At 37.7% G+C, this 25,654-nt stretch overlaps 1 protein-coding gene across 3 annotated transcripts in view; it reads right to left on the minus strand.

The window, feature by feature from the left end:
• Window positions 1-21,958, minus strand: part of DCUN1D4 (defective in cullin neddylation 1 domain containing 4) — a 46,273-nt gene extending 24,315 nt beyond the window's left edge. For 2 of the 3 annotated variants that reach the window (XM_015560099.1, XM_015560098.1), the window contains exons 1-6: window positions 21,883-21,958; window positions 21,666-21,705; window positions 14,141-14,255; window positions 11,430-11,521; window positions 5,800-5,870; window positions 2,530-2,621 (exon numbers count right to left, since the gene is read on the minus strand). In XM_015560099.1, coding sequence (XP_015415585.1) covers window positions 2,530-2,621; window positions 5,800-5,870; window positions 11,430-11,521; window positions 14,141-14,211 — 326 coding nt within the window. In that variant the 5' untranslated portion in view covers window positions 14,212-14,255; window positions 21,666-21,705; window positions 21,883-21,958. Of the gene's footprint in view, window positions 1-2,529; window positions 2,622-5,799; window positions 5,871-11,429; window positions 11,522-14,140; window positions 14,256-21,665; window positions 21,706-21,882 lie in introns of those variants that run through there. The other variant, XM_015560097.1, reaches the window with a different exon arrangement.
• Between the last annotated feature and the right edge of the window lie 3,696 nt (window positions 21,959-25,654).

Raw genomic sequence — 25,654 nt, forward strand, 5'->3', positions numbered from 1 at the left:
TATATATATATATATATACACACACACACACACACACACACACACACACACACACACACACAATATATGTGACTATATATTTTATCATATACATATTTTAAATCCAGTTGAATCTAAAGGTTTCCATTTAGAGCATATAAATGATTGGCTTGAGTTTTTTTATATACTGAGTGTGCACACCTTACAAATACAGAATTTATTTAGTTAATTCAAGTAGCATAAAGAGAACTACCCTTATTACTTTTGCCTGAACATTGCTTCTAAGCCCCAACCCTGAATGGGCTTTGTCTTGCTCATGGGTTTTGTTTCCCCAGAACCTAGAATACTGTGCTTGGCACATCACTATCATTCAAATATTTGCTGAACAAATAATAAATCTAGGGAGGCTGGAAGGAGGAGGGGAGAGGGGTTCTTAAAACATGAAATTGGTCTATTTTTGAACTACAAAGAACCTTACAGATTATTCTGAGTAATTATCTCCACCTCACTGATGAGAAAATCAGTCTCAAGAGTTTCATATCACAAAAAGAAAGCAGATTCCTCAGCACCCTTAGAGGATCAGGCTTGAAAGGACACCCTGCATTTTATAGGAACCCACCTGCCACCAAGTAGAGTCCTCAACAAAAAGCCTGTGAAGTGCTCCCCACCCCCAACATACACATAGGCCTTTTCCAGGAACTGCATATTTCACTTCCCAGGTGGTGAGGCCTTCAAAACACATGGGCAAGGTCTGGCTGGCATCGTGCAATATTCTTTTGTAAAGGCAAATGTAAAAAAGAATCTAAAGCTATATAAAAAAATAAATATTATACTCTCTTAAAAGAAATGAAACTGGCCGGAGTGGCTCAGTGGTTGAGTATCGACCTATGAACTAGGAGGTCACGGTTCGACTCCCAATCAGGGCACATGCCCGGGTTGTGGGCTCGAACCCCAGTGCAGGAGGCAGCTGATCAATCATTCTCTGTCATCATTGGTGTTTCTATCTCTCCCTCTCCTTTCCTCTCCAAAATCAATAAAAATATATCTTAAAAAAATTAAAAAAAGGACAAATGAGCAGCCACCACGTACTCTATTCAGAAGGCCATGAAGAAAGGCAGCGAGGAAAACAATGAAAGAGTTGAAGGCTTAAAATCATAAGTAGTTTGCCAACATGACGGCACAATTTTAGAGATTTCAGAGACTTAACCCTAAAATTCTAGAATATGCTGACAGGAAAGTGTATTTGTAAAAAGGTGATTTGGCTTTTACCTAAAACTCATTTGCCATCAGCCAACAGCTGTTAGAAGAATGAGACTTCAGAATCAGAAGTATTGGGTTTTCTTCCCATCTCTGCCACTTACTTTCACAAATCACGTATTTCCTGAGCCTCAGTTTCCTTATTTGTAAAGTGCACAAGGCTCAAGCCTGATCTGTCCCCATAGCCATGGAAAAACAGTGATAGGGCTTCATAAACTACTAAAGTGCACAACAAATAAGCATTATTATCAGTAACAAACGGACAATGATACTAAAAGTTGACAAAAATTCCAAAATTATTTAAATAAAACCACTTCAACTCCAATTTTAATCTAATAAAAATTGAAATCTTATTCCTAGTTAAAGTGAAAAGGAAAAGAGAAGTTATTCCAAGTACTCTAGATCACAGCTATATATCTTCCAGCCATTTGAAATATTTAGTCACCCACCTCAACTGTATCCTTCAATGCATAACATAGAATAACAATTTATGTTTTCTTGAATGAAACTCTCAGCAAACACACACACATACATCCACAGACACACCACACACACATACACATAAGTACAAAGGGAACACATAAAACCACTGACTTTCATCTTATTCTGGGCCAGGTAACACAAACAGAATCTTTATTATTACTATTTTTTAATCACTAGAGTAATGAAGTTCCAATTTTGCCCTACGCTAACACAGAATATATAAAATAGAAGATATCAAACATTTTCACTTATAAATTACACTTTTCTCAATTTTTTCTAACTATAAACCAGATTCTAGTAAGCCTTTGCTGTTTAAGCTCTACCCCTGGGCTATTCAATCCAATAGCCACTAGACACATGTGGCTACTGAGCAATTGAAATGCAGCTAATTCAAAATAGTTCATTGATTTTTAAACTATTTATTACATGCTGGAATGATAATAATTTGGGTTAAATAAAATATATTAAAATTTTACCTGTTTCTTTTTACACTTTTTTAATGTGGCTATTGGAAAATTTTTAATTACCTATACGGTTTACATATACGAGAAAAGGCTAGTCTATTTCCTACTGGGTAGAGCTGCTCTAGAATACGAAAATAAATAATATACACTCACATAAAAACATTAATTGCTAAAATTCAACCATAAAGCCCTCCTCGTCATATAAAAATGACACATGGCCCCAGTAGAAGTCTGCCCAGATCAGCTGGCCTTCATCCAGTCACCCAACCCAGGCTCCCTGAGATCCCAGGGAAGAGGCTGCCAGCTTGGGAGAGTAGTGACCCCCCAGTACAGTCTTAGGACTTACTGTAGAGAAGTCATTCCTTTTAACCATTCCTGTAGAGTAAAATAGCCCATATTTTGTGCATCCAATTTCCAAGCTAGGACAAGCATAACTACCTGTTTAAAAAAAGAAAGAAAGCCCAATCAAATCAGAACAACAGACCTCAGTAAATACATTAACATCTCGCCAAATGCTTCTGTTCATGGTAGTTTAGTCACTGAAATATCAACAGAGTAACTTAAAAAAATGAGTTCTAGATTGGCAATCATCTATAAGTTTGATAATTCAGTCTGCTAACAAGGTTTGGAGAAACATAAACTCTTATGATGTGTGCTGGTGAAAGTGTAAAGAGATTAACCTTCCCAGAGGGCAATTTTGCAGTGCCTATCAAAACTAAAACCAGTAACTGACTCAGCAATTCCACCTACGGAAAGTTATCTTATAGATATACCTGCACATATACATTAACGTGTATATTCAACAATGCTGACCACAGTACTATTTGTAGAAGCAGAAGATTGGAAACAAACATTTATAAATAAGGGCTAGTTATTGCATACTTCTTTGCTAAATACATTCCACATGAAGGAATACTATGCCCCCATTATGACACAGTAGACCTATGGGTACAAATAGGGAACAATCTTTAAGATTTATTAAATGAAACGAGAAAGGTGCAGAACAGAGTTAAAAAATTAAAAGGTGGGTGGTGAGATACACACTTGAGACACATACAGTGGAGTTGTATCACAAATACATTAATGTTTGTAAATTCAACTGTGTAGACCGGAGGAATTATTATAAAGTAGCCCAATGGCCCACATAAATAGCACTATGCCTGGACTGAGCCCAGGAGGAGCAGCAGGGCCCAATCTTTCCTGTGAGGCACCATGTAAACATATCAAACAGCTGTAGTAATGATGGCAGGATTAAGTGTACCTTTTCTGTTAAAATTTCCTTTCATCAAATATTAATTAAATCAGTACATATTAATTTTTAAAATCACTAGGTGTTTTAGATTTCAAAAATCTAGATTACTAGGTAGATTATGAGGACTGATTAGTAAGCCAATGCTTTTACATTATTATGTACATTGTCACAAAATGATTGGTAAATAGTTTAAAAATGGTAACTTAAGAGACCGATGGGCTATTTAGAAGAATTTCCCCAAAAGAAGAAGTTATATGTTCTTCAAAATATTTACACATTAGAGGATTTTCTCCTCATCTCTTGAACTAACCCACATTTTTAAATTCAAACTTGGTATGTTCTCAATATCTACATTCAAACATCTATTAGAAAGATTTTTTAAATTCCACATAAACATGTTTAAAAAAATGGTGAAGACACAAGAACACAGACAGTGCACATGAAATGTGTCTAAACTGCCAAAGCAGACGTTCACCATGGGGATTTCTTTACACAAAACAGAACTTTTCTTTTAATGGCTAATAAGAAAGCTAACTACTTAAATAAAGGATCTTGCTGTTACCTTAGTAAATGAAAGTAGACTTGAATTTTACAACCTGCTTCAAATCTATAAGCTATAAATATCAGGCAAGGTGAGAGTTTTAAATACTTTAAGGTGCTTACTCATTGATGCAAATGGCCTTTTAAAAACTATTTTTGCTGCTTTTTCAAATGTTAACATTTCTGAAATTGTAATGTGTCCCCGATTAATGGCATATCTGAGTTTATTTGGCAACATTTTTTCTTTTTTAGTGATGATACAGCTTATACAAGTTCTATTAGTGGCATCTTAGAATTGAAGTACAGTAATAAATACTTTAAAATATTCTAAATTTGGTCTTTGTACATGATTCAACATTTCAAGACTATTTTTACAGAAAGAGTCCTTTTACTGCCCCAAAAGGACTCATTACTCAGCTCTCTTTTACTGAGTACTGCTATATGGAGGTGAGGAACTTTGGAGAGCTGAGGACCCCCTTTTTCAGTTAGAACCAGCATCAGCACTCCCTCACACCGACAGGCCTTTCCACCTCTGAGTATAAGTGCTCGCACAATCCCTTTTATACAAGCAGCCTGACCCCAGCCTCCTAACCGCTGGCCCTGCTGCCCATCCTTCTGATCAGACGTAGACAGATGTTCTCTGGTGGAATCTCTGTAGCCTCTCTCAAGCCCAGCTCACTCATACTGTTCAAAAAAACACCTTGCCCCCTCAATGCAGCTCTCATTAGGAATGTTACTTTCTACGTCTATGAGTGTCTATGGACCAGATCAGACAAAATACTACTGACCCAGTTGTCCCTAAACCTTTACGCCAAACTGAATAATTTATCTAGATACCTGAACTAGATCACATTAAATTTTAAAATACAAGACAAAAATCCATGTAATAAAGTTAACATTCCAAAGGCTCTTTAGGATATTGAAAATGTTATTAGGAGGACGTGGAGGAGAACAGAGGCACAGGAATGGTAAGGATAAAAAAAGAAAAGTTTTAATAAAAAAGTGTGAAGTCTCAATTCCTAGTTTTCTTTAAGAGCATGACATATATGCATGGTCACCAGATATCCTGCAAATAGTCTGAATGAAGGGGATGATCTTGAGATCACTCCCAGGTCATAAATTCATTTAGGATCTCTGGCGTATTTGTTAAAATTGAAGGCTAATGTAATATTCAACTGCACAGTTAATGATCCAGGGCATTTGTATGAGCAAAATTTTTCATTTTAGTATAAGAGATTAGATGTGGGAACAGGAAAAAATATTCAACAATAACATGGTGATAAGAATTAGGCAAAAGTAATTAAGCATATAAAATAAATTCTAATTAAACTTTTTAAGTGAAGTACTTAGGGCCTTTTCACCAAAAAAAATCACTTTTTGAGGTAAATTAAAATGGAAGTTAAAGAGCCATGAAAAATTCTTGATAATTACAACCTCCGCAAAACCCTTATTCAAAGTCCTAGATAAAGTCCATGAGGCTGAGGCAAATAGGGGGGGAAACAAAGGGACACATGCTGTGCCCGGTCCCCGAGCTGATCTGTCACTGTAGATACACATGCACACACCACTTTTTAAAAATCTAGTTTAACGACCTTACTACTGTACCTTTTAGATACAAGAAATTAAACATGGGAGAAAAATGACTGTACACCATACCAACAAAAAATTTCACTTACAAATCAAATTAGAATTGAAACCTATTTCTTAGATTGCTTCATAAAAACACACCATTACTTTTTTTATTGTTGCTTTATTTGTCAAGGGACAAAAAAGACTTAAGAAAAGCAATCAACTGATTGACTCGACTTAATAAGTTAGACTTACATTTTCTGGTTCAACACCAATGTCTTCACAAAATTTCTCCATGCCTTCGGGACCTACAACATCATCAGTACCTGTGGTGAAATGCAATCTTATATAAATTAAATCTAACCATGTGCACTATTACTACTGTGATAGGATTATATTATCAAAATATTTATTATCCAAGTAAAATAAAATCAAATAACAATTAAGGACTAGAACTCCTTTCTGAAGAAAGAAATCATCAAGTATAAATTGAAAAATATTCTGGCATATCTTTAAAGGATTCTACTCTGCACAATCATTTAAGTCAAATCATTGCCATGTCCCTCAACCTATGGACATATGATAGACACAACTTAGGTCTAAAGATAAGGTCACCTGCAAAGTCACTAACAACCCCCTAATTGTCAAAAGTAATAGATGTAACAGTCCATCTTTATGTTACTGGATTTTTCTGTGATACCTGACCATTTGAAGTTCTCGCTTCACAAAACTTGTCTCCTCCCACGACTTCTGGAAGTGCCCTCTGTCATCTGGTTTTGCCACCTCTCCTCCTTGGCTTTTTTATGGGTTGGGTCCTTTGCTTCTCCCAACTTATAAAATGTGATATGCATAGTTCCATCCTTAAACCTCTCCTAATCCGTTCTATACACGCTCCCTAGGAAATTTCAACCATATCTGAGGTTTCAGGTACTTCTACCCAGATCTCTCTCTAGCCCACACTTTCCCTGACTTTTGGGCTGTCTACATCACCTCCTCTTTAACTAACACAACTAAACTCATCTTCTGACCCGGACTACTCCTCCTACATTTCACATTTTCTACTATCACCTCGCTGAGCCCATCATCTCTCGATGCCAAGCCTGCTTATCCTCCTGTATTCTGTCTCAACTGGTGGCACCACCAGAAATAGAAACCTAGGAGTCATCCTGGATTCTTCCCTTACCCACTTTCCGCATCCAATCAATATTCAAAATCTTTCCTTTGAAATATGTCTTAATTGGATCTATCCTGCACTGACCTATTCAGGCTCTCTCCTTTCACTGAGGTTACCCCAGCAGTCTCTTCAGGATCACCCTAATTCCAGAGCCTTGTCCCCCCTCTGACCTTTTTCTAGTAATTATTTTTCTCCTTTTATTTTACATATTTATCTATGTATTCCCAACTTTCTTAATTTGATTATTAGAGGAAAAGTTATCGCATCAAATAAAAGTTTACTTAATTTTTAATTTAGTTACTTTTTTGCTACATTAACATATAAACACAAGACAAAATCTCATTTAAAAGTGAAAGCAAAAAATTAAAATATTTAAAAAGCAAAAGTTTCCCCTCTAATCCTTCCGTACTCTCCAGAGACAACCATTTATTAAAGAATCCCTTTAAGTACCCTTCCCAAACCAAGTTTCTACATACATATTTATTTGCTGTTTCTAAATTTGTCCAGGCAATTCTCTTTGGCTTTCCAGGTATACAATAATTTAATAATTTCATCTCCAACAAATGATCATTTTTGTCTCCTCCTTTTCAATATTCATGCCCCTTCTTTATCTAGCACTATTTAATAACTTACAAAACAATAGCAAATAAAATTTCTTATCTCATTCTTGATTCAAATGTGAATCCAATTAGCATTTTTATCATTTGATACCTTGCCAGCTTTAGGTTTGAGAGCCCATATACACACACATGCACACATTCATGTATATGTTACACCAAGAAGACATTAATACATTCACGTGGTAAAATGTTCAAATAGAGAAAGACTGAGTAAAATACAGTAAAAAAAGAGAAAGCCTGCCTTCTCCTTTTCCTTATTAATTAGGTGTGTATTCTCCCAGACCTTTCTGTTATGTATTCATGTATGTGCAAATACACAATAAAATGCAGTTTTAAATTTATCTATACACATGGATTCATGCTATATCTATAAATTCTACATCTTGCTTTTTTCATTAAGTATGTCTGATAATCTTCCTGTGAGAATACCTCTGCATCTACTTTGTTCTTGTTAGCAGACAATTTTCCATTACTCCACTGTATGTAATGTGTGTAGTGTGTGTGTGTGTGTGTGTGTGTGTGTGTGTGTGTTCATCACTCTACTACTATAAAATACTTAGGCTGTAAGATTAAAGAATAATTATTCTCACAAGGAAATAGCCATCCGTCTTTATTTTGCTAAGAGGTTTTGTTTTTAGGAAAAGATGCCTTTTTGTTATTTACCAATAGGACTCACGGAAGGTGGTTGCATAGAGCTGAAAATAAAAAGTTACTTTTTAATCTCTTTGGCTTCCATTTTGGCTGATTTTATAAAAGCTCTTTCACTGTAACCTGTTCTTGAGCCTGGCCAGCCACCTGCATTTCCCGTGCCTGTGCACAGGCCTGGGAGTCTCCAGGCTGCTCTCCGCCTCTTGCTCCCTCCCTCCTGGTTACTGCCTCTGGCTCTGTCAATACTCATTACAAAGATGATGCTTCTCAGTTTGTCCATTTGTCACACTAGAAAATGAGCACAGTGCTTCTGTTCACTGCACCTCTGAACCTGGCACATGGAAAGCCCTCAAAGAAAGGTCTGCTGACGTTAATTACCCATGCTCTTCCTTTTTTCTACATTTTATGCAATGCAACTGTAGCATTAATTGTGTGCATTTTCCCTGTGTGTTTTGAAAGAGCAACAAGTTTTCAACAGTAGGATTTGCAATGGTATGACTTGCCAAAACTAATTATTAATTATTTTAATAATTATTTTATCCTAAAAAAACCTAAAATATAGCTTGTCAATTAACATTAAAAAGCTACCCATAATCCTATTTAAAACAACAACTTCTTTCATCTCATTCATCTTTCTCATGAACTTATTTAGATCTATCTGTAATCACATTGTTCATTGGGATTATTGTAATATTTATACTGAATTTATCAATTCCCTTGTAGAATTGAGCAACTGCATTCTAACAAATATGCCACTGACTAACACAAAGTAGGTTAGAAGTGGGGTTTGAGGAAGATGGTTTACAAAACCATTGTATCTAAAGCAAGCTATGGAATGCCCAGGTGACAGATACTGAAGATATATTTGGAAGGCGGACATACTCACAGTAACCTAGAAAAAAGTGGTCCTCCCAACTTACCCTCCCACTTTAAAGTGATTTTGTCCACATCATAGAACGTGCTGGGGTTAACTGGCCAGGCAGGAGCTGGAGAGCAGGGCTCAGGCTGCAGAAGCCATGGACAGCAGTCAGCAAGGTGAGGAGTGAAACGGACAGCTCAGCAAAGAACTGAAGGTCCATTCATGTGAAACAACTACATGCCAAGGCCCCTGATGCCCCTCTACTCCTCTCCAGATTAAAGTACAGGAGTCAGCCCAAACCAGCTGGCTGGCTCCTAGTGAAAGTGCACACACCGGGGGTGGTGAAGCCCTCCTCATTCCAGGGAGCTGTGGCCTCACAGACGGGCTCCCACAGACTCACTCTGCAGCACAACCTGTAAGTCATCCTTGAATAATACTCATCTATAGTTTTCACTCATGTAGTTGGGATTTTAAAAGTGAAAAAGATACCACTTGAACTTTTAATTATTCCCAATTTCAAACCAATTTCCCTACTGATAAGATACAGAAGAAGGAAAGGAGGCAGGTGTAAAAATAGAGCTAGCCACACCCCCAGAAACTCCTTTTGAGAATGGACTACCAGGAACCAACCAGCCAGGACCTCAGGGAACCTAAAGAATGTGGCTTAAGCTTTATCCCAAATGTCATCTTTCTGGGCCAGAGAAAAGCAAACAAGAAGGAAAATTGTAGACTGCTTGCTCTCTTTTTAAAGAAAACAGAAGTGTGGCTTATACTATGGAAAAATTTATGCTTACTTGTAAAGGAAGACACACAAAAAAATCAAAATAGCTGTGCTATGACGGTGAGATTAAGTGTTCTTTTTATGTTTAAAATATCCTTTTTATAATATATTTCATAACAACAAATTGTAAGCCAAGAAGAAAGCAAAAGATCTTCATAATCAAAATGATACAAATATCAGAAAATTCTTCATTCATTCAGCATCTGTGTACCAAACACCTGGAAAAGTACCTTTTTAATTTTTTTTAAATCCTCAATAGAGGATATTTTTTCCACTGATTTTTACAGAGAGTAGAAGGGAGGGAGGGGGACAGGGAAGGGAAGAGAGAGATGTGAGACACATTGATTGGTTGCCTCCTGAACACAGCCCAACCAGTGCAGGATCAAATCTGCAAAGCCAGGTATGTGCCCTTGACCAGGAATAGAACCCGAGACCCTTTGGTGTGTGGGCTGCCACCTATCCACTGAGCCCAGGGCTCAAACACTTTCACTAGGAAGACAAATGTCTTCAAGAGATTCATGTTCTTTTGTCATAAATGTGAAAACAGATAAAGTCTAACATTAAGTAAGTTTTTGTACTAGTGTCTATGCCCTACAAACAAAATCTAGCTGAAACTAGTTCCAGTAACGAAGGTGAATTCACTAGAAAGACATTGGGGTAGCTCACGAAATTCCAATGAACCACAGGAATCAGGATCACATCCTTTCAAGTCCACACCAGAAGAGATTCTTCTCAGCTTCCTGATAATCCCAGAAAATTTTGCCTGATTGGCCAGGCCTGGATTATCTGTCAGCCCCTGGAACAATTTCTGTGGCCAAAAGGGGCAAGGCTCTTACCAGAAAAAGGGTAGGGGGAGGGAGGGTGGCAAGATCAGGCCATAGGAGGAATCCTCACTTTGATACCCAATAAAATGGTATCAGAACTAGTGATGAACAATGTCCTGGAGAAGCACAAGGGCTATCAGGCTAATTAGGGCGCTTTATAGCTACAGAGCATCTTGTCAGATGGAAAAATGGAGAAAAGCACTCCAGACAAAGGGCTGGCAGAGAACTAGCTCTTTTATCCTGTAGGCAGCAGGGATGTGTGAGGTGGGGGGGGCGGGGTGGACTGATGGCAGGAACGTTGCTTTGAAGGATGCTGGGATAGTGAAGTTGATAGGAAGTAAGTTAGAACTAGAAATGAGAAAAAGAACCTCCAGCTCAAACTTGTCTGAAAATTTTTCTTTCTCTCTTTCACATCACACACAGCCACAAAAACAACCAAACCTTAGATTTCAGTATTACACCAGCCAACCAATTATAATAAGTTGCAAAACTGGGACTGAATTCAACACATTTAAATGACAAAACAAACATTTTCTGCCAAAAGATCTTTCAAAATAGAGACACTTAATATAAGAAATTCTGTTGCATTGCATAATGGTTCAAAGCAGCAAAGCTTATTTTAACTTCAATGTGTAAACCAAATAATCACCCATTACCAGCATTTGAATAGGTTTCCTAGCAATCCAAAGTACTTCTCCCAAGTGCATTTCATCTTTTCAGTTCGCTTCTAGTGTTCTGAGTTCTTTGGCTTAGCTGCTGGCTATAAATAGGACATTTGATGATTTATTTCAATGATGTTCTCTCCCTCAAACAGGGACACACACAGACACACAGACACACAGACACACAGACACACAGACACACACAGACACACACACACCCCAAATTCGAAAAGTACACATTTCCAATTTCCTAATCTCCTCTCCGGTAGTCCCTCCTTTCAGAGGATCAGTCTAAGACGATATAAGCGATCACCTACCTGCATATTCATAGAACCACTCTAAGCACCTCTTACTTGAGAAAGCTTCTTCTTCAGTCTTTATTCTGGTCGGATCATATTTTCTATACATGCTAGAAATTGAAGGCAGTTTTAAGTTAGTTAAAGATTCTGAGTTCTTTTTAAGTAGCAGATAGATTTTATTCACTTACCCAAACCACACATCTATTTAATCAGTATTTCAAGTATATTTTAAATATTTTACTTCCTGAATTTAGAAGCTTAACCTTTTATAACTACAGTTTTAAACACAGTCCCACCCAATACAAAATTAAATGGTAAATACTTAACACAGGTTTTTCTCTGATTAACAAATCATCAGTAAGAACTGAATAGGAACAGGTATTTTATAGATCCCCTTTTACCTCACTACCAGAACTAAGTACAGAAAGATAGTGAGATACTGCAAGAAATGTCTAACACTGTAGACATTTGATGACCCTACGACTCACTCCTGTCTCACACTAGGTTCTCCTGACTTCTGTGCCTTATGAGTTAGGCTGGGCAAAGAGCACAGTGTAAGAAAGAACCTGTCAATATTAGAGACCTCGAGGGAACATAAGAAAATAAAAAGAAACATCAAACTATGATCAAGCCTCCAGGGAAAAAAAATAGTAAGGTGTATAGTTGATCACACAAAGTCTCTTGAATGGTTTCTTCATTAGGATAACCTTAAAAACCTCAGGAGAAGTTTAGAGAAGCCCTGGCTTCTGCCATTCTCTCATCATTCCCTACTATTGTGGAAACAGCCAGCATAAGCTGGAAAACCAAACCCGAAAGCACAGCAGCCTCCTCCTCCAACCCTGTGACCTTCGGCAAGAAGTTCTTATTTCATAATGACCTGGGGCTAAGGACAGAAATATTCCCTACTTGAAGAGGGGAGAGGAGGCAAATAGTGATAGTGAAGGCAACTTTACAAATAGTGATCTGGATAGAAAAATTATGAGTATAAACTTTTCTTACCCTTCATTTATATATATATATATTGCCTAAATAGGTATATATAAATATTTATGAATATAATTTTCATTTACATAGTATATAAAAATCATATAATTCTTTTTAAATGAGCATTTATTTATGACCCACACATTCACCAGAATATATGTATATACCTCTGATTAGAGATTCTGAGTTTCAATACCAAAAAAAGACATGGTTATGGGGTGGGAAGATATTTAAACTGCATACTACCAGTTTTGTTTTCTTCAATAAAAGGTAGCCATAATACCTGGAAACAAAGATGGACACTGTCCAAAGGTTCAAATAGATATGCTCCTATCCTAGTCCTGAACATTCCTCTCTCAACTCAAAAGTCTTTAATTGGTCAATAGTCTAGAGATCTATATATAACAATGTTTGAATTGCTTAAATATAGTCTACATAAAAAAGAGTAATGGAATACCACTCAGCTAATAAAATTTTAAAAAAGATAGATGCTATAACATGGATGAACCTCAAAAAACATTAAGCTAAGTGAAAGAAGCAACACACAAAAGACCACTTATATAAAATGACTAGAAAAGGCAAATCTGTAGAGCTGTAAAGTAGATTCATGATTGCCTGGGGTGGGGGAATGGAAACAGGGAGTGAGTGTGAATGGGCACTAAGGATCTAACTGAGGTGATGGAAATCTTCTAAAACTGGTTTGTAGTGATGGTTGCATAACTCTAACAATTTGGTAAAAATCACTGAATTTGTACACCTAAAATGGATGAACATTATAGTATGTAAAAAATTTTATGAAAAAAAATAACAAGGATGAAACTCAGATAACGCTATAGCCCCCTCTCCCTTGGGTGACCATGGCAATGCTGTCAATAAGTCTCCCAAACCTTTCTGCAACTCCACTAGCAGTTTTTAAATGGCTTTATCACCCTGAATTTTATTAGACCGTGATGAAAAAATAAACACCATAGATAGTCCCAAAATGCAATGTGACTATTAGAATTTGGCAATGCCTTGATAATCACATTTACACCACTCAGAAGTATAAAGTAGCCTGGCTTCGTAATGCTGAAAAGCATTGGTCTACACATTGTTGGTGATTATCTTCTAACTCACTACTAACCTTCTTTTAGATAATATTTTCTACTCATTTGGGATATGAACGGTGACATTATTTTCACATTTTCAGAATCCATCTCCCTATCCCTCCAACTGAGGTACAGTTCACTTGTTTGAAAGAGAAGTGGTTGAAAAAAATTATCTACCAAATCTGTTTCTAACAAATCCTCACTCTTCTGAGAATAAACCTCAGGACAGCCAATCCTCCCGGCAGGCTCAGAGCAGTCAGTGCAGGCCGCTTTCCGGCCACTCAGCCCCGGTCCCCTGCAAAGGCAATTACGGGATTCCTGTGGTGGTGTTTAGTGAAACACATACCAATGCTGAGGTCCTCTGCAGGCACGCACAGCAAGCCCGTAAAAGGAAAGGAAGTCAACACCAGTTTTGGTGGATCAGTGGATTAAGATCAAACTGTAATTTCTAAGAAGTAAAATTACCTAATGTGTTTTTTTAATAAACCCACGCATAAAATAAGTGACATGAAATAACTACACCTTGAAAGTTTGCCATGCAGAACTAAAACAATGTTCCAGTTGGCATTTGTCCATTTAGAGACCCACATGGATGAGGCAGCATCGTGCTTCTATGACACCAGTGTCATCAATTCTGACCTACTGTCTGCGCCGTACCTGTCATGTCTACTTTTCTTGGCAGATAAATCATCTCCAGAAGCAGGTCTTCTCTTTTTCCTTGGCGGCATCACTTTACTGAAGCAGTCCGAAGAACTACAAGACCGCAGGCTTCCTACAAAACAAGGAGTCAAAGGGCACGAGATTAAGGTATGCCACAGCCCAACACTTCCAAAATAATACACCTGCCAAACTAGAAGTTTTCATGGCTGGTACTGTAAATGGTTTAAATGTTATTTGCAATTGCTATGAGGTAGAAAAAAAAACAAAAGTTTTTAGTTTCTCTTTGAGTAAATGTTATAGTCACACAAATAAGTTAATATTCCCCCCCCAAACCACACCAGAAATAGAAGTCATCACAACTTCAATTTACCCCCCCAAAGCACTAATAATATAAATCATCTAGGCTTTCAGCTCCTCCTGCATGTCAGTGTTCTTTCAAAAGGAACTGCACTGCTATCTCTTGCAAGCACTTCACTCGGCAAGGCCAGGCCAGCCAGTCACCTTGATTCAAAACACACACAGGGGTAGCAGTCCCGACATTCTTAAGCTTCAAGAGGCATCTGGGTTTGGGGTTTAAAAAAAAACACCAGGATTTGGATTTTGGGGGAAGAAGCCTGATATGATCTTGAGCAAAAATTTCCATATTAATGTTTAGTTTGTTTCTGCCACCAGAAAAAGAATTTGCCCTCTCACTCAGGGTTTTCAGAAGCATACCCTTCACTTTGTAAAACATAATTAAATGTAATAACAGACAATAACAACATGGAACACTTATAAGACCTTACTGTGAGCCAGGTCCTATTGTTAACACTTACATGTATTAACTCAGACTCTTAACCTCATAACAAGCTTATAAAAAAAAAAGAACCATCAATATTGCCAATGCAAATGAAAAAATGAAGGCAAAGAGAGTTAGGTGGGATTCAAACCCTGACAGTCTCATTTCAGACTGTCTTAAACATTATAAATTATAAGACAATTATAAGATAACTAGAGGTCTGGTGTACAAATTCATGCCCGGGTGGTGTCACAATTATAAGATAACTAGAGGCCCGGTGAACAAATTCGTGCACGGGTGGGGTCCCTTGGCCTGGCTGGCAACCAGGGCCCAACGGGGCTGGGGGAGGTTGGCTAGGAGGAGGGGCCACAGGAGGTTCGCCAGCAGGGAGTAGGGGCTTCGGGAGGTTTAGCTGGCCCAGGGGGAGGGACCGCAGGAGGTTGGCCAGCCCCGGGAGGTTTGCTGTGGGAGGGCACTAACCACCAGGGAGCAGCTCCTGAGTTGAGCGTCTGCCCCCTGGTGGTCAGTGCGCATCAAAGTGACTGGTCGACAAGTCATTTCATTGTTTGCTCGCTTAGGCTTTTATATATGTAAATTAAAATACTCCACCTTGGCACAAGTGCTAGCAGATATACTATGTCAATAATGCTGAATGACAGCAGGGCAGAGGTAATTATCTCTACCTGACAGATGGAAAAACGAAGACTCAGGCATCCAAATACTTGTCACAGTCTCAGAAGTGCTACATGTCAATTCTGGACCACAAATCTTACTTATTCCACTGGCCCACTGGTAGAGACCCTGGGCTCTCAGTGACCCAAGAGGACAAGAGCCAAAAGGTGCTGGTTTGAATGATCTGGAGTTAATGAATGAGCTCCCACTCTTCACCTACCTATGTAGCTCGGTCAGTCATTAACCTAGTCTGGGTCTCTGGTGTGTCATTTGAAGAATGAGAACTGTGGCCCTAGTTGGTTTGGCTCAGTGGATAGAGCGTCAGCCTGCAGACTGAAGGGTTCCGGTTTCAATGCTGGTCAAGGGCACATGCCCGAGTTGCAGGCTCAATCCTCAGTATGGGACGTGTAGGAGGCAGCCGATTCATGATTCTCTCTCACTGTGGATGTTTCTATCTCTCTCTCTCCCTCTCCCTTTCTCTCTGAAATATATATATATATATATGAATGAGAACTGTGGTATACATCCATTCAATAGGTTCCAAACATTGTGTGTAGACAGATGGTGGGGATATAAAGAAATATGTTCCAAGTGACATAATGGAGGTATAACCGTGGCCTCAGGCTGGACCTCAATGCTCAGTGGATCCTCATAACCCTACAATGTAGGAATTTGTTAGCATGCCCGTTTTTTACAGCGAAGAACCCGAACCACAGAGATCAGATGACAGACGGAAAGCAGCAGGTGAAGTCAGAGGTCAAACCCCAGCTCTCAGCAGCGAAGCCCAAGGTCTCCGCCGCCACTTGCGACCACCTCCACTAACCTGAAGAGCAGAGGCTGAGAGGCAGAGAGAACCAAGGACAGAGCCCTGGGGAGTGTGGAAAGCCAAGGGGTGGGAAAGAAGGTGAAAACCCGGGCAGGGAAAAACCTAGGAGAGGATAATGTCTAGAAACCATAGGAAAAGAGAGTGGTCAACTGCACACCGAAGTCAGCTCAGGAAGCAGTGAAGGCGCCCACTGCACTCAGCAATGAAGTCCAGCAGTAATGGGTTGGTGATGGTGGAGGCTAAATTGCAGTGGGCTGGGGAAGGATGTGAGGTGAGGGAGTAAACTTACTGAATGTGGACAACTCTTTCTAGAAAGCTACTCGAAAGGCAGGGAGAGCATGTCAGTAACTAACAGTCACAACCCTGTGGTCAGGACTAGAAGCTAAATCCCAGTTTATACTTGGGCTTCCACAATTGTGCTAAGTTACCCGGATAATATGCTTCAAGAAAATACCAGCCAAAAGCACTACTCTGTTATAAAACAAGACTCCAGCCTGAATGGGGTGCCTGCCCAGTGCTAGGTACCGGGCAACACATATGTTCAAGGATCTTGCTTGCATGTACAAAGGTACACCTTGGTTTGCAGGGTCCCAGTTTGGGTCACCAGTGTACACACAGCAGCTGATAAAGTATCTTACTGTAGTAATAATGAGATACATGTACTGAGAGTCCTACAGCAAACTCTCAATGTTTGTTGAATATTCCTAAAACATGCGTAAATCAAATTCTGCTAAAAACAATCAAAAAACACAGTACAATTTCAGAGAAATAAAACACTTATAAATAGATTATACACCATAATTTCAGACTTTTTTCCATTTCTCATTAAAACAAGCACTTGACTTTAAGTTTCTTGGCAGGTAGGATGTTTTAAAACATATATTTTAGAATGTTTGCATCTAAAAATAACTCTGTGATGTCTTTTTATAATAAAAATACTTAAATCTAAGTGAATGTTTTACAAATTTATATTTATTTGTATAGTTAAATTTAGACTTTATTGTATCAGAACTTGCATCACAATCTACTTCAATTAAACTGTCTTTAAACTTTAAAAAGTTTAGTAAACAAATAAAGAATGCTATGGAATGTTTATCTTCTTTAAAGAATTAGCTATTTTAACCCTTTAAAGTATCTACTTGAGTACAAACAATCTGACATTACAGGCAGAGGCAAAATATTAAGGCTGACATTTCAAATAAAAGCAAGTTACTAACAAACTTTAAGAAACCCAGAAATTCATTTGAAATTATCAGAGCTACAAATTTTCATTCTCTGACAATCACCAAGGAAATGCATAAAAAGATTTTAGGGAGCTACCTTAAAGCTGGTAAGAAATGTTTGGCAGAAACATATGAAAGAAGAAAGCCTCTTTGTAATAATAAAAAAACGAGGAAGATGAGAAGAATAATCCCAACTACTAATCCCAAACTATGATTCAGGCCCCTTAATATTACTATCTTGATTGATATTCTGGTGCTCAGTCTAACTATTTCTATATTAGATGAAGAGTGAGTGAAAACCCTCCCAACTCTCCCAGCATTAGAAGCTCTTTCTTCATGCTTTCCTATTTATATGATCCTTAGAAAGGCTATATAAACTGTTTATATTTTTCACCCAAGGGTTATAATTTGAGTTCAAGTTTAATTCCTTTTGGTTCAGTGTTCAAAGAAAACAAATAAGTCCTTCTATTAACCAACTTTATTTCAAATAAATCAGGAACTGAATGAATATAGCCATTCTTCCCACATTAAACAATTAGAAATACTGCCAACCTTTTCCAACAGATCTATCCTAATATTTGGTCCCAGAAAATAATTTTAAAGAGCAACTTGAGTTTACCTGCCTCAACCTAAGGCCCTTTAGTGTCTACTACCCAGCTTGTTGTTATGATAATGGTTTAATTAAGCATGCTATTCTCAATAAATGCTAAGTAGTTACTCCACTGTCTCTCTTTTTTAAAAAATCTTTTCACTTGTGAGCCTCAAATAAAAAAAAGTCCTGTTTAGAATTCATTTCCTGTAAAACACATAAAATTATGTGCCCAATTTCTAGTCATCTCCAAATAAAAAGTCTATAAAATTAGAGAATTTTTCTGAATTTCCAAAACAGTGCAAATTCATGTTTCAATATAAAAATCTTACTGTTTAATTTTTCATTTTAGTGACTTTGTTGTATCATACAGCCTTTTTCACATAACATTTTACATGGTTCATTGTGCCACTTCAATACTTTTTAGATAGCCATTTCAACCTCACTTTTGACTTAACAATGTCACAGATATAGTAATTTGAGTTGATAAACAGATTGCATTTTTAGACCTAAAATGTACCTAATATTTTATTTCATTTTCTTGAACAGATCGTTAAACTACTTGCTTGTTTAAAACTATTAGTGTCTATATGAGCAATTTTTATCCCACTATTTAAGGCAAAAAAAAAACCCTTTCTCTCTAAATAATATTGATTCTGACAGGTAGTCTCTTCCTTCATCATTTTTTGTCCTCTCTGTTTTTTTTCCTCATTCCCAGTATTTTGGGCTACTTCTCTAACATTAACTCTGTCTGTCTGTCTGTCTGACTTTTATGTTTTTGATGGGAGGAAGATTGACAGCACCAAGGAACAGTGGTAGAGGAGACAGAGCAGGAAGATGGTAGCCTCCTTTGCACTTAGAGTTTGGCTCTTCCACGTACAGTTGTTATAGCTACTGCTCAGACTACTGCTGAGCCAAGAGATTCAAACAGACATTACAGTAATTAACTTTCTCAGATTTCCAAACAGTATAGATTTTATGTTGTTTCATTTTTAAAGTACAGTCATTATAGGTATGGTAATCACAAGTGATGCTATAACCAGATGGAGAAATGTTAATGAAATTGGCAACTCTAAGAAATTACTAACACTAACTGACATTGACAGGCACTTACGAGGTACCAGGCACTGCACCAACATGTCATACATCTAACATCAGACATATCCACTATGCCCACTGGGCGAGAGAGGAGGCATGCGGTTAAATACATTGTCCACTTTCATTTTCCTTAATTTTAACTTACTGTTATTAAATTGTCATATTCAAATTAAATATGTAAATGTGAAATTACTACAGTAACCTCACTCACTTTAATCCAAAGTTCAAAATTAACTATATAATGTACAAGATTCAGAATTTAGAGGTTTCATTACCTTAGCAAAGGGGGGAACAACCTAAAGGCTTTACAAAGACAAAATTCAGTTTTAAAAATCAAAACTACACTAACTCTTAAGTTTAACAATATCCCCAAAGCCTACCAACCTACTGTCCCAAAATAGGAGAGAAGTGTGCTTTTTCTCTTAACTATTAAAACTGGCCCTGAAAATTTTATTTCAGCATTACTGGTCATAGCTAAAAGTTGAACACACTTAAATGTGTATCAATAGAAACATATCATGATATATCCATGAATTAGAAAACTATGCATTTATTAAAAAATAAAGCAAAAACTTTATAAATGAGCTACAGTATATCTTCAAGATATACTGAGTGACAAAAAACAAGAGGCACATGCAGATATACACTTGTTATTTGGGGTAAAAAAATACCAATATCATCATCATCATCACCATCTGGGAAACAAATATAAGAATGTAAAAGTTACCTCTAGAGAGTCAAGTGTGTAGTAGTAGTGGGGATGGGGAATGGGGTAATGAAATGGGACAGAAACCTTCATTTTTTTGTTTTATACCTTTTCGACATTTTTTTTAAACCATGTGCATACATTGCTTTTCAATTATTAAGAAAACTGCTCTTGACTGTCTTTGAATTAACTTGTATTTATTGAAATAAAGGGACACTCTGGCCTGCCTTCTAGAACACTCCTGGCAGTCTCTGCCCCTTGTCTCACTCCTTCCCGGGAAAGAGGAGTTTGTGATCTCACTGGTGATCCAGGGATGAGGAACTGACCAGAGGGGCCCAGCCCTTCTGAGCCCCTTTCAGATGGACCTCTCAACAGAAGTCCAGCCCCTTCCTTCCACTGTCACAGTGGGGTTTAGAGAGGAAACAGAGGGAATGCTGGCCTGTGCTTATCTCGTTATGGCGGTGATTGATGTAAGACTAGCATATACTAGTAAGTCAGGTATATAAATACTGAAAAGCCTCTGCATTTTTGCTGCACAACTAAGCTGTGTTTTCCAACAAACCTGTTACTTCAATCTCCATCTTCCACCTAATTTTCAATTAATTCTGAACCAATTTGGAGGGGAGGATGGGGAGAGTTTTAAATCCCAACAAAATCCAAGATACACTGTTAAATGAAAAAAGAATGATACTGTACTGTATAGTATATACAGTATGATCTCATTGATGCCAAATAAAAAAAAACCACTACTATAAAAATATATGCATGTATAAAAATGTCTGAAAGAATAAACATTAAACTGGGGGAAGGTTGGATTGGGAGATATGAGAGGGCTGTCGCTTTTTACTTCTAAATTTACTTTTAGGCTACTCAAAATTCACCAACAAGCATATAGTCATATATTATTGTGGTAATTCTCAAAAAATTTAAATATACTTACATTTGTGCTGGAAGTTTTAGAAACTACAGATCAAGTGCAAGTTCTAAACTTTATGATTATCAACAGTTTAGAGAAGTGGTTTTCAAAGTGTGATCGCCTGCATCAGCATCTCTGGGAGCCTGTCGGATATGCAAACTGAGGCCCCACCCCAATCTACAGGACTAGAAACACTAGGGGTGGAACCCAGCAATCTGTTTTAACAAGCCCACCCGAGTGATTAGAATACTAACAGGGCTAGAGAATCATTTATAATAGTCAAGTTTCAATTTTCCCATTCGTAAATCCTCAGGACCTAGACAACACACACATACTCCCTACCTAGCTATCAAATCATTTTATCTCAATTCAACAAACATTTATGGAATACCTTTCAAACTGTATTACTGTAGTGACTTGTTAGTATGAACTAAAATACTTCAGCAGAGAAATGACAACTTGAAACCACTAGGGAGAATCCTCATCCCCTTTAAAGGGCCGGAAGTAGTCTGTCATAGCCAAGCCCTAGAACAGATTTCCCACTGAGAAGGAACCGTAAATGGCTGCCTCACACACTGGAAAAATCCTCAACCAAGTAGCAACTTGTTAATGGAATGTATTACCATGTTGAGCATTCCCAGCTAGTATTTCTCCTTTGTAACTTTAAATTAGGAAGGTTATTTAAAATTAAGTAGTATTAGCATTTACAGATACCTGTTTGGTGATCGTCTTGACCAACGTCTTCGGTTAGATTCTGCAAGAAATATGTTCACTATTACCAAGAAATCACACCATCACAACAAGTTTTAAAATTCAATATTTTCATAAATAGCTGATATCTTAATATCCGTAACCTAATTTTTTCTTATCAACTACATTTAAAACAACTATTTAAACAGCTGGTAGTTTTGTCATTGAAAGATTGACTTACTAGCTTATTAAGGGTGTGGTAGATCTTATGAATATTTGCCAGTGTTGAGAGATGAGAATTCAGCTGAAAGTCTTTAAAAAAGAAAAAGAGGAAAATTCAGTGTCATTTATTTCCCAAACTGCAAAGACTATAAAAAGAAGAAAGCTCAGATGTAATGATAAATGTTTTGATACAACTGAATCTCCATTAACTTGATACTTATTAAGTAAAATACAACATGCAACTACTGACCTATCTCCTAGAAATAGTCTGACAATAAAGTTAAGTTCCCAACCAAATGTTCATGAAATTTTCATGTGAATTGTAAGGTAAAACAAAAGACTTCAATAGTGATAAAATCCTACCAGCAATGAACCTAAACTTAATAGAAAAATATCAACAATGTTAGCATATTAAACAAGTTATAGAAATAGAAGACAGATCTCAAATGAAACGTGTCGGCTTTCTCTCTCCTTTTCTCTTCCCAGAGTTACTAGCAAAACATCAAGCTCCCAACAAGAAAATAATAGAAAAGCATCTCAACTATTGTTCAAGAGTTCTTACAATATATTTATTTTTTTGGATCTAATACAACAGAGAAAGCAAAAAAGGAATCTAAGCCCCTCCCCCTCCTATTAGTGAAACACAGACAAACCAAAGAATTATCCTGCAAACTCTGAGTCTGGTAGGCTGAGCCCTGTGATGGAATCTATGCTTACTTGTACCACAATATTCAATGTGCCACCGAAACACAGAAGCAGAAATCACACTCAGAGAAACATAGCCAAAGCAAAGAATGCATCAGCTATTGAATCATCTCCTACAGTTGCAAAATTACACTCTAAGTCAAACATATGAGAAGAATTAAGTTGCTCCATCTTAGAATCCTGTACAATATAAAACTTTCAGTTAAACCGTTAGGCTTTTGAATTTCTACCGTCAAATGACTTTTATAAATTATGCTTGCATACATATTAGGCTATGTAAAAGTGAGTTAGAAGTCTATAAATAATTTCATAAGATCAACAGATGTATTTTCACAAAAAAATCAAGATTTACATTAGTTGCTTGTCTTTACTATCATAAATGTTAGTCTTGAAAGCAACCTGGAAAAAATACTGCAACTCTCCAAATTATGCCATTCTGATAAAAAAGAAAAAAAATCACCCTTAATATTTGTAACCTAAATTTTTTATCAACCACATTTTACTTGGGACATGTATCAGATGCCAAGAACAAACCCAAGAGAAGACTACAATACAAGTTGTCTGTGCAGGGGGACTGGACGCTGGGCAGCTGCTTTGAATCTGGAAAGCAAGCTGATTTTCCTGCCAGTATTTAGAAAGCTTTACTTTCTTTTCTAAATCATGGCAGGAATCCAGGTCTTGGCTGGCCTAACAGGGCAGAGGGGCCAGCAGGCAGCAGAGCCCTGACATTCACACTCCATTGTCAGGAGCAGCCGGCCACAGATGGATGCTACACATGTACTGCTCCGGCCCACCTGGCCACAGTCAAACACCTAACAGCACAGTTACAGCCAATGAGAATGCTCCATGAGTGTCTTTGGCTGAGAGACAAGCAGAGTATGGCCCCAGGCTCTAAATGGGTCTCAATATAGACAAGTGTTAATTGTTTGGCATCTAAATAGCTTTGCCATATTTAAAGTAAATGGTGACATAATGTGGCACAGAACCTTCTCCATCTTAATTAGTGCATTGCACAGAGAAGTTTTAAAGTATTAGGGGTGTGTGGGTGTATGTATATGTACATGTGGGTATTCACTTACTTATGTTTATATTTAATAAGTATGGATAGAGATCTCTAAAGCTAGAAGCAACATCTCTCTCCTGGCCTGCAAGAGGCAATGGGAGCTTAACCATATACCAACTCCTCCCCCTGCATCTACTACTGAGCCAAACTCCTGTTTTTGTACTCCCAATTTAAAAACAGGAAGACAAATGATACATTCTATTATCATCTTGAACTTAAATCCTGAGTTAAATTCTTGCCCCCCCCCCACCCCCCAAAAAAAGAACAAAAACAAAAACAGAAAACTCAAGGATCTGAATTCTTTTTTTTAACTGAGGCCTCACAGGAGGGAAGAGAAAGGGGCTTGCCAAAGATCATAGAGCAATGTGGCTTCCAGGCCCTGCCCCACTCCATGCTATGATTTTTTTCACCACTGATGTTAACTCAACTGTCAAAATTCACATAAGAGAATCTAAACAAAATCGCTAAATCCTTCTACACATACACACACATACATGTAAACACACACACACACACACAGAGTTCCTACTCAAATACTACTGTGCTTTAGTACCTCTCCCTGGACTCTGACAACTCATTTGAATCTTAGGTCTACCACTTATTTAACCTAAATTTTGATGTCCTCGTCTGTAAAATGAGGTTATAAAGCTTAGGTGTGACAGACATTCATTACAATGCCTGGACCATACTAAGTGCTCAACAAAAGATATCAATTACCACTATATTTGTTTATACCATTTTCCACACCACACAGCTATCTAAAATGGTCTAATTTCCATAGGTCCAATAAAGCCCATCTCAGAAACTCCAAAGTTGGCGCTCTCTCCTCTGTGAATGAGGCACATGGCCTCGTACATCTCCAGGGACTCTGGTGGCACTGCCATATTCATATACCATGATGTTCATAATGATAATATCCACAAATATACAGGAGCATTTAAGACCAGGTTCTGTACATGAAGTTTCACTTTACAGGCAAGGAGAGTAACAAGGTTCATTTCACAAATCACAAAATATATTTCAGCAATTCTCCACTTCCTATCAGATGTCAACTACCATCAACATCTCGTCATCACTTCACACACACACACACACACACACACACACACACACACTAAAAACAAAAGGAACTAGCAACATAAAAAAAATTTTCTTTAGTTTCATGAAGTAGGAGGAGACACAAATTAAAGTAAAAAAGACAAAAATGGTCTTAAAAAATAAATCCACAAAAGTTAACACATATCAAATTTATGGTTCATCTGTTCAGTGCTTAGGGCAAGTAAATAGACCTTAAAATCTAAAACAGATTTCACATCCTCAAGGAATAGATGTTAAGGGTAAAGAGCAAATGCTTTACAGAGAACATACTTAGGAAAGCACTAACTGATTCATAAAAATCTCCGGCTCATATTTCTATGCCGAAAGATAATGCTAGGCTAAGCCAACTTTATTCCATGATCAAATGGCTCTCCACAGGAAAGCAGCGACTGGGCTTGACTCTCCTGTGTGATAAGCAAACTCTATATTCTGTATTAAAAGCAACAAATGACTCTGTAAAAAGGCACAGTCTGCTTGATAAATAGCTTGCTTAAATTATTTTCTGGGTATTTTTTAAAAATCCAACAAAGGCTGACTGGGCATAAAGTTTCTGGTGCTTGTTTGTTTGCTTATTTTTATTACCGTTTGCTGTGATCTATCCTATATAATAAACGTCTAATATGCTAAGTATCTGGTCAGCCATTCAACCAATCAAATCATAACATGCTAATGATATGCTAAGGCCGCTCAACTGCTCGCTATGATGTGCACTGACCACTAGTGGGCAAACAGTCGACCAGTCGCTATGATGTGCACTAACCACCAGGGGGCTGACACTCCAACTGGTAGGTTAGCTTGCTGCTGGGGTCTGGCCGATCAGGACTGAGAGAGACCAGCCGGACACACCCTGGAGCCCTCCCACGGTCTCTCCCCGGCTGGCCAACCTCCTGTGTCCCTCCCAGGCCCCAATCATGCACCAGTGGGG

The sequence above is a fragment of the Myotis davidii genome, unplaced genomic scaffold (assembly GCF_000327345.1).
Source record: "Myotis davidii unplaced genomic scaffold, ASM32734v1 scaffold173, whole genome shotgun sequence".
Classification (NCBI taxonomy): domain Eukaryota; kingdom Metazoa; phylum Chordata; class Mammalia; order Chiroptera; family Vespertilionidae; genus Myotis; species Myotis davidii.